The 12,852-nt window shown below is 43.3% G+C and overlaps 1 protein-coding gene across 9 annotated transcripts in view; it reads right to left on the minus strand.

The window, feature by feature from the left end:
- The window catches only part of EXOC7 (exocyst complex component 7), a 704,768-nt gene that overhangs the window by 507,357 nt on the left and 184,559 nt on the right, over positions 1 to 12,852 (minus strand). For all 9 annotated transcript variants that reach the window (XM_069654713.1, XM_069654709.1, XM_069654707.1 and 6 more), the window contains exon 6: positions 4,005 to 4,172. In XM_069654713.1, the coding sequence (XP_069510814.1) occupies positions 4,005 to 4,172 (168 nt within the window). The remainder of the gene's footprint in view (positions 1 to 4,004; positions 4,173 to 12,852) is intronic.

Here is a 12,852-nt window from a genome sequence, read left to right on the forward strand (position 1 = left end):
TTTCCATCTTTGCACTAGTCACCTGAATTCAGCAATGGACGTACCATCCGTTCAGTCACTTTGTCCCCTCACAGCACCCACCTCCACATTTCAACAACGGTACAAGGGCCCTAAAAACGGACCGATATTGCTGCCCGGGTCGGAGAAACCTTGAGCCTCCTTGGCTGCTCAGTCGTAGACCCTCGTTAACTGTGCTTAACCCTATGCAATTGCACCTTCACAGAGGGTCCGTTATACCTTCAATAATCTACGATGACACACCACAAGCCCAATGAAATACCGACTTCATGCAACTCATCAGCGTGTAAACCCCTACTATGGATTTAAATTATGGGAGCCGAATTTCGGTTTTCTTCTGCTGGAACAAGTCAGCTGGACATTTCAACACTGAAGGATTTCAAAGCAGATGGTTAGCAGTCAGGCTGGTCCCCTACATCATTTTGTAGAGGACCAGCATTCCCTTAATTGAGAGGGAGAGGGTGCCAGCTATTTTACCCTTGCACAGTCTCTTTCAGGGTTCAGCAGAAATGCCTGTCTTCAGTGTCAAAACAGAAGAATATAAAGGCAAATGTCGTACAAAACACAGATTGTTACAATTACCAAGGGCTTGAGAAAACCAAGCAATTACATACGCAAGGATTCCTTTTAGTTAGTCCGGACTCTCACAATGGTAGAGTCACTGAGCATCTGGCTTCACTCTTAGAATGCACTTTTATGTAAAGTTGTGAAATTGAAAAAATCTATGATAAAGGGAAGTAGCTAAAAAACAGAAATGAGCAACATAAAAAAACAGCTAACAGTCCTCAAAATTATGAAAGCACCATTCCCGCGAGTATATCCATCATGTTTCAGGGAAAAACACGTTTTAGCTTATAGACAGTTTAGTAACTTTAGAAAGTTTTGCCCACAGAGATGAATGCGACAAAGTCAAAATGGCATCCCCTGGTTAGAGGTAAAATAGGCCAAGTGGAGTGCAGAAGAGGCAACATTCAGGCTTTGACAATGGAGGACCCTACCAGAGGCGATCCGGATGACTTCAGGCCCTTAAAAAATGACTGGCAAGAAGATTGAAGTATTCAGATGCAGTGAAAGTTGATGTTGGAGGGCTGGGGAATACAGTCTGCAAAAAAGCATGAAAGATCCACAAAAGCAACAGGATGCAAGCCAGAAGACCCCGGATATGTGGACCAGGCTCCTGAAAGGCGGTTGAAGACGTACATAGGTCATGGGTGCACATTTTGGTTGTGGTGTAGTTATGGACGCTGTGACAGTTCCTGCAACAGGGTCTGCAAACAAAGGCCCTGCAGAACATTACGTGAAACAAATTGTGTCCACGAAGATTGAAGTCCCACACAAGATGTCCAATAAAAAGCTGGTCTCAACAATGGTAGCAGCAAGGAAAGAAAATCGGGACCTTTTAAAAACAGGTCCATCAATGCTCTTGGTCTAGAACAGTGCTTAGTGGAAGAGCAGCTGTCGACGTCCAGTTGAAGGCATCTCGGACATAGCAGGCACTTGTGAACAGCTGCAAGCCGTTCAGTTTCCAGGAGGCAAGTGACTAGAGTTTTGTGGAAATGGTGCACACACAGTTCCTTACTATAGCATGCAAGGCTACAGTTCTGGATGATCCAGCTGTCCCTGATGGATCAGAAGGAAGAAGAGCCTGAAGCGTGATTCCTCAGACGAGAGGACAGGCAGAGCTGCACCCTTGAAGGATCAGGAGAATACGAAACAGCTTCAGTGGGGAGCTGCCCCACGATTTACTCATCTCTTCAGATCGTAGTTTCAAGTAGAATGTAGCAAATGGCGTGGTGCCGACAGACAGAGACACACACACATACACCTAGGAACTACCCACCTCTCCCATTATTATCCGTGCACCATTTGGCAGATACCCAATCAGTGGGGGCCATCCAAGCAAGTGACTATAGCAATGCGGTAAAAATTCTGAACTGAACTGCAGCCAAAATAAAAGTGCACAGTCCTCATCAGCCTATGCCTATGACATACCTTCTGGGTGAGGTGAATGAGCAAGGGACAAAATGGGGCAATTTACAGTACCACTGTACAGGTAGCTATATAGGCTACGTAGCACAGAACATTAAAATGTAGTTGTAACTTTCAGGGGGAGAAAGTCTACCTGTCAACAGAAAAAAACAGGACACCAAAAAAGCCAACTACTGCCTAAGGTAGAAAAAGGAAACCCAAAAATGTATTTCTTACCTAATATAGCCTTATCGGTCAAGGGAGGGGGCATTATCATGGGATAAGGACCCGTCACCAAGTGATGGCAAAGGTGAAACTGAGGACCATGAGTTGGGGAAGAGTCATCATCCCAAGCGATAATGACCCCCCCCCCCGAAGTCTAAGGTTATGAGCACATAGTGGTAGTAGCAATATATCCAGGTTTTGGAGTTTTTGTGGGGCAAAAAAAAAAATTACTTTAATAGTGAGCAAAGTAAATAGACAAACTCAGTTAGTAAATTACATGCGTTTTTATTTTGTAGTATTTAAATAAGATTATCCTGACAAGTTAAGCATTTAAATTGCAAACTTGCTTATACTGGAGCAGGTTGAAGACGAGCATGCATTAGGTGGTAAGTAAAACTAAAAGATTTCTTTATAAGAAAGTCAAAGCATTTCCCCATGTTTTAGCTTTCTCTTTGTTGTGTTAAATATCCTGGTGCAGCCAAGAAAGCTCCCACCAGAGGAAGTGTCTTGCTGAAAGAAATCTTACCTAGAATGTTCAGAGCGCTCTGAACATTGTGATTGGCTAAAGGGAGGCTAATAACAATCTCCATGTGCTAATAGGAGGTAACAAAATGTTGAATGTTACTTGGTTGGTAAGAGTTAAATCTCATTGGTTTTAGTACAGACAAAATGGTTTAACACCTCTAGGTTTACTTTGTTCATCTCCACCTATTTAACACAATTTTAAAAAGGCACATGCTGGTAAGGTATGCGAATGTACTTTTCAATTTGGACAAGAATACATTTTGATATTTCTATCAAAATATCAAAATAAAATCTTTGGGAAAGCAGTAACATTAGTGTCAAAGAAATCAGAAAACGTCAGGCAAAGAAGAACAGAGCAGCGTATATGAAACAGGGAACATGTCTGCATAAAAGAAAGCGGGAAACCATCAGTGTCAAAAAAAAAGACGCTAGCACAAACATACACTCATACCTATTTCTAAAGCGAACATTGATACTCAAATTAAAACATCTACCTTGGTTATAAAGATATTATTAGGTGACCCAGTCCCATCAAAAACTGTTTCATAAATTCTAAACCAAAAGAAAGTTGATGCAGCTGTCAAGTTTCCCCTTGGCATGGGTGGTAGGATAACCTTTTCCTCCCATTTAAATTCTTGGTTTTGTAGTTTTTCCATTCCCATTGTTAATTTTTGGAAACACTGCAAGTCCCAGATCTCCAAGAAAAAAACAGACTGGATGACTTTCTCATGCATGGCATTGGGAAACATCAGAGCTCAAAGAAGGACGTAATGACTAATATCAGAATATAAAAGTCATTTATAAACATAGTTTTTTAAATATTCACACCATTTCATTTGTTGAATATGTTTTCAATGTGCATGTTTAAACGGCCAGAGAGCTAAAAGTGTTTAAAAATCTAAATTATTCAGGGAGGTGCAGCAACAAAAGTGGGAGAGGTTTCAGCACAAGCGAAAGGGGTAAAAACCACATAAAGTGGATATGTGTGTGCAACAAAAGTAGAAACGATCAGCCTGAAACCACGGAACCAGTACATTGATGGGGACATTTTAAATCATTTTCAAACTGTAGACAATGATTCTTTTATAACCATTTATATTTAACCTGGTAATGCGAACAGCCTCACCTGTCCCCTCCCAATCTCCCTGTTTTTGTTCAATGTCTGCTGCCTAAAAGAAAACAGACATCACCTTGCTCTTCGGGAGACATGTGCAAAGCCTGTAGTGGCCACCATGCCATGTAGCAACAGAGCACAGGGCTGCACTCACCTGGTCTTTTAATGGGCTTCTTGGTGGGTGTGTCCTTCCGCTTGTTCTGTACAGCAGGGGAGTAGGGGATTCCAAAGGAGGAGCTATTCTTGCGGAAGTGTTCCTTCAGGCCTTTGATGGAGCGGTCAAGCTGGCTGGAGCGGATCTGGTAGTAGACGTTCATAAAATCTGAGGCATGAGAAAACAACGAGTGAGGTGGTTTAGGAGATGGCCTGGGCAATAGGTACAGCCAATATAGCAGAAAGATCACAGAAGTTTAGATCCTGTGCACGTAAGATGGCTGATTACAATCGGGGAGGAGTAGAGATGCATATGAGAAATTCAAGCACAAAATATAGAAAAAAATGGGAATCATGCCCACACTTTGAATAAAGAAGAATTCCTAAAATGAAGTAAGCATCCGATGGAGTAACACTTAAAGCGCCTGAGCATGTGTGGGAGAAGAGCTGGCAGTCACCAGAAAGAATGGGGAAGTCGTTCCCACTAACTTTCTGGAGCTTTGAGAAGTGGAACTTACAATCAATCGCATAGGAGCTTGGGAAGGAGAGCTCACAATGTTGCAGGAGGTGAGCGCAGCATTGGCCACTGGCATTATATAAGTGGTGAAAGAAGCAGTAACTAGCATTCAGTAGATGGAAGTAGTAGAAGTTACTGTTGCACTACAAGCAATGCAATCATCGCTCACGTCCATCTAAGGGGTAGAGAAAGCAGTATGATAAATCAGTAAGGTGGTGAAGGGAGTATACTTCCAGCTTCCAGACACTGCTTAGCAGAGAGGCAAGCATACAGTAGATGCACAGGTTGAAGTGTAAATAGGGGGAAGGTGTAGAGAGAAAAGGAGAAACAGATGGAGACAGTACAATCGGCGAAATATGCAAAAGGGGTGGTAAAAAGGGAGTACAGGAAAGAAGGTAGGTGGTAATAAATAAAAGAGACACTAGAAAGTAACTTTCTTTTTGCTGGGTCTGTAAAGGGATACTCTAAAGAACAATTGGTGGTGGATATCGGAAGAGTATTACTGAAGGTCATATGTAGCAAGAGAGAAACTAGATGGTGTATCTTGAGCCACATAAGATGGCTATATACAGTCAACTTAAAATGACTAGTCACAGAAGAAGGGGAATTCCTTGTGTCCTGAGTAGGTTTCAGGATTGATATACTGTGTGTCTCTAAATTCAACACATTGGGTCACATTACAAGGTGGTGGTTTCTGGGAGGTAAATCTGCCTAGATGCCACCAAACTGTATTATCATTCCAGCCACTTGGTCCAGTAGGGTTTCCAATGAATTAAAAGTGGCGGTGTAAATCTCAATTTTTGTTTAGTCCATAGGACTCAATGGGTAATTTTTCCTGGAATTACTGCACCAGTAATTCCAGCAAAATTTGGCAAAAAGCTGTCGGATTTATCTCCAGCTCATAGCTGGAGGTGAATCCTCCAACTTTCTCCCAAAGTTATAGTTGGGTGGTTTGGTAATGCAGCAGTACATAGTAATACTGCTGCATTTGACCCGCACCACCCAACTTGTAATGAGCCCCATTGTTCTGTATTTCTGGAGAGGAACCGTTGGTACTGTGAGGGGTCAGTAATGTGAGGCGGACAACTGCTAGGGTTTTTCTCAAAATTAAACACTTTATTGAAGAAAAAGGTTTAAAATAAATCCTGCCAATCCTACTCAAAATCAGGGAATTCCCTACTTAGTCGAAAGGCTAAGGGAATAACGCCTAATATAAACAAACTGGCCCGCACACTAAACATTCCATGGAAACCATAAACAACATAAAAGAGTGAACAACAAATAACCAGTATTTTGGATGACTTTCACATGTCCTGGGAAAATCCCTTCCCCAGGATTGTCCAAAGTCAACTTCTCAAATGTTCAAAGGAAAAGGAAAGTCTTGAACCAGTTATGGCCAAGAAAAAAGCAGAAATGGTAATCCTGGATATCCTCTTTCCAATATTGTTTTGCCACAGTTCAAAGAATACATTAACACCTTCTCCTTCTACAACTTTACAAGTGGTTATGACCTGTAGTGTTAATGGTATCCTTGTCAAAATACTTCTTCTTGGGTTGTTGCTTTCCTCTTGACAACCACCCTTCTACTACTTTACCGTAGGAACAGACTCCTTTGTTCCACAGTATGCCACTACTTCAATGTAGCATCCACTGACAGTTTTATACACCACCACAATTCGGGTACTTCTGCTTCAACTTCAGGATTATTAGGCATATAAAAAAAGACAAGACACTTTGTCCTCTACAGGTAGGCAGGCAAGGCACTCTTCTTTCCTATGCTGCAAGAAAAGGGTGGCCTCCATTGTTCACAAGCATAACCTGTCTCTGCTTCAAGACTGACTTTTCTCTCACTTTACAAGCACCCAGATTTGTTCACACCTTCTTGGTTCCAGTAGTGGTATTGCAACTTCAGGTATCAATGTCACACTGGTATCAGAGGACACTGGACCTTTAACAACTTCGCAGATCAGGTGGATAGATCTAAACAGGAATTGCTTCACTATAGACAGGGTTCACCTATTGGCTTGGGTAATGCTTGTTCTTCTCGTTAGTTCAATAACTTCTAGGTTTAAAGAATAATTATTCTTAATACATCAATGTTTAGTCTTCAAAGAAAAAAATGATTTAGGCACGCGCAACCACTCTTTAAAGGTAGATCTTTAACCTTAAAGGACTGCAAGTTATTATATTCCCACGTGATATCACAGAGATGCTTTCTAACTGCTTTCGGGAATCATAATTGGCCACACGCGTCCTTCCTTTGATGATGCATGTACTTCGAACACTTGAAAGTCAACATTAGGATTTTCGGAATGTTTTAGCAGGCGTGCCCTCTTTAATTATGGACACTGCCACCCCGTCAACAGTAAATAATTCAACAATGGAAAATTAGATGTTTTTCTTCTTATGCGAACACTACGGCTTTCACTATTAGTGTGTGTAATACATTTCCATTGTTAGAAATACTTTTCGAAACAACAGTTTATACTTGCTTCTACTCTTACGTGAGGTACTTTAGAGCTGGTAATTGTTACCAGCAAGGTTTTCCGAGTGTACCTGAATGCTGAGCTTCACTCAACGGCTCCAAAGTTGCAGGCTGCTTCACCTTGCCGACTTGGACTACTATTTTGGGCACACTTGGAATACACACCCTTCTGCAGCACCGATGTCTCAGGTCCGGCCTGGCAATTAGGAGTCTCCTTCACTCCTCCGACCCGCGGCTTGCCTTCTGCTAGGGCCTCAGGCTTCAGCACGGTCATGTCTCTGCAATCACAACCACACAGCGCACCATCTTCTACATCTACATGCTTCTTCAGCCCTCTTCTTCGTCTCAATCCCTATAGGATTCTGGGACATGTAGTTTACTTTATCAAAGTTAGGTTTTTCCACTTCTTGTGTATTTCTGAAGGTAGATTTAATCCCTTAGTAATTTTAACAGAGGGGTGGTAGGTTTTGAGTTTATTAAAGGAATATGATTTAGAGAAGACAACTTTTCCGCCATTTCTTGTATTGTACCATTTGTATTGAGGAGGGCATTTGATTTTGGGGACGAAAAAGATTCTATCTTTTGGTATTATATGTTTTGGTGTTACAACTTTAGGGTTTACCACCTTAGATTCAAAAGGAGGTTGTGATACATTAAAATGACAATAAGCCATAACCTCTTCTGACATTGGTAAGCATCTCCCTGTCAGAGGAAAAATACTGTGTCTCATCCCACGGAATCTACTCACTACCCGGGGCCCCGCTTCCACACAGGTGATCCTCCCGCAGTACACCACCCCCAGGGTTAGGATCAGGAAGAGTTTGTTTTCCCCTGGCCACCGAGGAGACAACTTTAGGCAGGGTTTCAGTGAGGGTTCTGCAGGATACTTCACATAACCTAAAGAAGAGACGTTTCACGTCAGCGAAATAGGATCAAAAGAATACTGAAAATCGTTGTCTACCTCTGGAGGTAGCCAACTAGCTGGGTGCCACTGCAAGTCAGTGGGTGTTGGGCCCGGGGTGCTATGGGGAGGATCCCCTGTTCATCCTCCTGTGGTCCCTACAGGGCAGGAGACAACCACAGTGACCCAGTGAGGTACAGCCCGGGTAGCTTTGATTCTTCTCTGCACTGCAGGAGGCCACTACAGGACAGACTGGCTAGCTTTAACCAATCCAAGGCCCCTGTCGATTCAACTTATGCCGGCCTCAATATTCATGACGGAGAGTGTGAAGCTCTCTCTGGATAGACCCAAACGATTCCCTTCAACCAGAATCAATTTCATCCACCCATCCTCTTTGCTAGAGCTATTCATTCCGATATGGTTACAGTTCAAAACACAGTATAAGAAGTTATTTCTGAGCCCCAGTGAGATGCTCCAGGAGCTTGGAAGATCTGCGCTTGATGCAATGTTTCAGGGTCTATTACTCTAGGTTTCTCCTTGTGCGAGGTCCAGGGGACGCATGAAACAATGTTGCCAGAGTGTGGTTTCCCAACCATGGCTTCAACTGCCTATGATACATAAGTAACAATTAACTGCTCTCCGGCAGAGTATATCCTTGCTGGAGATGCAATGCAGCAAATTTACTATGGGACAAAATGTACTAGACATTCATAGAGATTACATTTGGTACCAAGAATTTGTTCAGCATAATGTTCACATGCAGAGGGAACAGGAGAGCACGGCCATGCACAGGCAGCCCTAGAGAAAGGGGGAATGCATTTCAAGATGGCAGACAAGCCAGACGGAGGCTTGGTCCTGCCCGCAAAGCCCAAAGTGAAGTCGGGTGCATCGAGGAGCAGCAGCCAATCCTAACACTGCCCCAATTATTTTAAACCATTGCTAACTTTGTTAATCCGTCAACCAAAACCCTAACAAGAGTTTTGTCTGTTAATCATGTTAATTGGCTGAATACATTCTTTAGAGACAAAATTCTGAGTATTCAAAACAACATCCGGATTCATAGAGAACCAGATGCTATATCTCAATCAAACAACGCTACTATAAATAACGATGTGGCTAGTATATCAGGGACCGGGATTGCTCAATTTAGCTTTAAACAAGTGTCTGAAGATGACATCTGTGCTCTCATGTCACAACTAAAGCCCACAAATGATGTACTTTTCCCAATTCCTGCACTGGTCGCTAAGCGGCTTTCCTCTGCACTTTCCCAGTTTATCACTCAATTCGGAAACTTCATTAACTCGGGGGCTAGTCCCAGATTCTTTGAAATTGTTGGTTGTCTCTCCTCTACTTAAAAAGGCCAGCCTTGATCCAGAGGATTATAATAACTATCGACCAATTGCGGGTCTCCCCTGGCTAGGAAAAATCCTGGAAAAGGTGGTCACTAGGCAGTTGCAGGACTACATCGAAGACAGTGGTTTTCTTCCCCCTTAAAGTTGGGTTTTCGCCCCAAGCGCGGGACGGAGACGGCTCTGTTGGCGGTATGGGACAAGCTGCTTCAAGCAGGGGATGCTGGAAAACTATCCCTGCTTGTGATGCTCGACCTGTCCGCCGCATTTGATACGGTGGATCATGGTATTCTTCTAGATCGTTTGAAAAATCTAGTGAATGGTTGACTCCTGTGATCTTGATTGGTTTACCTTGTTTTTAAGCGTAAACAGTGTGTACAGATGGGTGGTTTCCTATCTGAAATTCTTTCTCAGTGTTGCGGAATCCCTCAGGGATCAGCACTTTCCCAACTTCTATTCAATATGTATCTTCGCGATCTAATGCATATTCTGGAGAAAGATCAACTCCAATTCCATTCTTATGCTGATGATACTCAGCTATACATTAGACTCGATGATATGGAAGGTGCCATAGTTGTGGTGAGCAAGTGGTTGGAAGAAATAGGAGTGTGGATGGAAAAGAATTGGTTACAATTAAACCCCCAAAAAACTGAAGTGATTTTATTCGGACCCAAACACTTGTTGGATGGAAGTAGCTGTCCCCCCACCGCCTTATTTCTTGGGGACTAGCCTTAAGTATGCTACCAAGGTTAAAAATCTGCATCTGGCATCGTGATCTTTGTTGTAGTGGCCAGGTCTCAGCCAAAATGCAGTCAATTTTCTATAATATCTGCCTCCTCCGCCAGGCATTACCTTACGTATCTGCCACTGATCGCGCGATAGTCGTGGGAGCCCTGGTCAATTCTAAACTAGATTATGATAACAGACTTTTGGCCAATGCCTCGGTCAAACAGATTCATCACCTACAAAAAACACAAAATGCTGGAGTAAGACTGGTCTTCAGTGTTGCCAAGAATATGCCAACTTCAGGCTTACGTCGATCCTTGCACTAGCTAGCGGAGGAAGATAGCATAAAATTTAAAATCGGATGCCTGGTGTACAAATGTTTGAATGGGTTGGCGCCAGTCTAACAAAAAAACGGAAACATTATCGCCCGACTAGGGCACTAGAGTCGGAAGATCAAGGTTTACTTATTATCCCGAGGACCAAGTGTGTTTCTCGAGGAGACTAGTTTTTCAGTTGCCGGACCGAGACTCTGAAACAGTCTTCCACTTACTTGAAATTTACTACAAATCTTTAGGGCAGGATTAAAAAAGTACCTTTTTAAGTAGGTTCTGGTTATGCCTCGATCCTCTTGGCTCTTTTTGGGTAGCAATAGCTAATCATTCTAATTATTCTTTTCCTGTTCCTCATTTCGGGATATCATCTGCGCCAGCAGACGCTCACAAGAAGCCAAATTCAGCGGGTGGAGGCAGAGGCTCCAGTCATCCAGTGTGAGGTGGCTGGCAATTGCAGAGAATATGAGATTGTGGAGGATGCAGAGCCCGGGAAAGTTGGAGAGATGACAGCAGTGGAGAGCAAGAGGAGGTGATGAGCGCTAAGAGACTTAAGGAGGAAGTGGTGAGACCAAAAGGGCGAGTAGGAGGTGGAAGCATCAAGACAGTGCGATAGTCAGGCGGAGGTGGTCAGAAAAAGGGAACAGGAAAGTTCGAGGTTGCAGTGGAAACCTATGGCAGCTGAATTTATACAGAAGAGGTGGAGGTGGTAAACTCGAACGCTGAAGATGGTACAGAGGAGGTGGAACCGTCGGGTGGCCACGATGGAACAGAAGAGGCAGCAGTGGTAAAATCAGGACCAGGAAGTGTCAGCCCAAAGGTGATAAAGCAAAGAGAAGATGGTGGTAGTTTGGAGTGGATAACATCAGGAGATGAAAGCAGTGCACAGAAACTGGTACCATCAAGAGAGGAGACAAGTGAGGTAACAGGTGGTTCAGAACAGGAGGTGGTGGGAACATCTAGTGGTAAAAGCTGGACTGAGGAGAAGAATAATCCAATAGTTCGATAGGACAAGACATTTATTCGGCAGGACCAGGCTATGCTGGGATGCATAAGAGTGGGACAGGGAGTCAACAAAAAATGAAGTGATGGGCAAAGAAGGAGGACGATCCATGTTTAAAGCAGACCTCAAGAGATGCACCTCCAGCTCTTTCAGCTCCCCCTGCTGGTAACTCCTGCTGATAAGACTGCTGGCAAGACTATACACCAGAATGAGTCTTGGGATACAGGACCCCAGAAAGCCCTCAACCAGACCAACAGAAAAAGGTTTCAGGAACCCCTAAAGTTTGCAACCACCAAACTTTGAGGGGTGATGGACCCGCTTTCAGAACTACAATAATTGGGTTGAAGAGGCCAGGGAGTCCCAGGGTAACTGATGAGGACAATGTGGGGCTCTCCCAGGGATGGAACGAAATTGTTTAAAGCAAAGAGGAGAGGAACCAGCCTGTTTGGGAAGATAACGTTTTTTTTAACTCAAACGTATGGACTTGATATTCCGCTTGATCCCAGGCAACCCGGCGACAACAGTTACACGCTTGTATACATTTATTTGGTACAAATTTAAATCCACTGGCTAAAATATGCTATTCAATTGGTGAGTGGTCTACATTTTGGAAATACCTATACATTTTGACCCTTTTCAAAAGCACCTGGGCCAGCTGATTTGTGTTCACTAAAAGAGATAGCCGTAGAACATCTGACCCATAAACCTGCTGGTGGCCTTGAGCGCTACCAAATATTGTTTACCTTGGGAACAAAAACAGAGTGGCAAAGAGCGTAAAATGCGAGGTTGGATATTGGCAAATCTGGGGCTTGTGTTTAATAATCCACAGAGAGGCAGGGATTGGAAGCACCCATTGCATTCACATTTGGTAATGAGGGTTGGGAGACAGAAAACGGAGTGAGGTGACGAACAGAGATGGATAGAGATACAAAGTGGAAGAAAAATAGTGGTAAATAAAGGAAACAGTATATGGGGCCATATATGTTTGCTCCCCAAAAGAGCTAAATATTTATCGCACATACAACAATCACAGCTATGATAAGGTAGAGCTGGCCAACTACAAAGCCATGCGGCCCCTTTAAAATAGACACCGAGTAGTCACCAAGTTGGCCATCTACATCAGCGAGCACAGAGTGCTAGAATGAGAAAGTGACAGCATACAGGATAGAGAATAAAGGGGAGGAAGACAGGTTGGAGTACAAGTTATTATTAGATCTAGCACCAAGGACACATCTTGTAATCACTCCATGTTTAAAATGTTTAGCAGATCTACTTACACTCCCTGCTTCTCACCATACTGCTCTTTAGTGCTGCAGGGACTGTTTGAATCACTCATTCTGATCACATTGGGCCAGCCACCTTTGGGGAGGCACGCACTGGCCGTTTGCAGGGGAGTGCAATACAAATTAAAGGACAATACATTAGTAATGGAAATCTGAACACTGCTCTGATTATAGCTACCTCTTCTGCACTTACAACATGGGTTACTAATGGCGTATGCGGCTAGCTCTGCTTCTGAACGCTCATAGAGCACAATCT

This window comes from Ambystoma mexicanum, chromosome 3q (genome assembly GCF_040938575.1).
Source record: "Ambystoma mexicanum isolate Mex_15411 chromosome 3q, UKY_AmexF1_1, whole genome shotgun sequence".
Lineage (NCBI taxonomy): Eukaryota > Metazoa > Chordata > Amphibia > Caudata > Ambystomatidae > Ambystoma > Ambystoma mexicanum.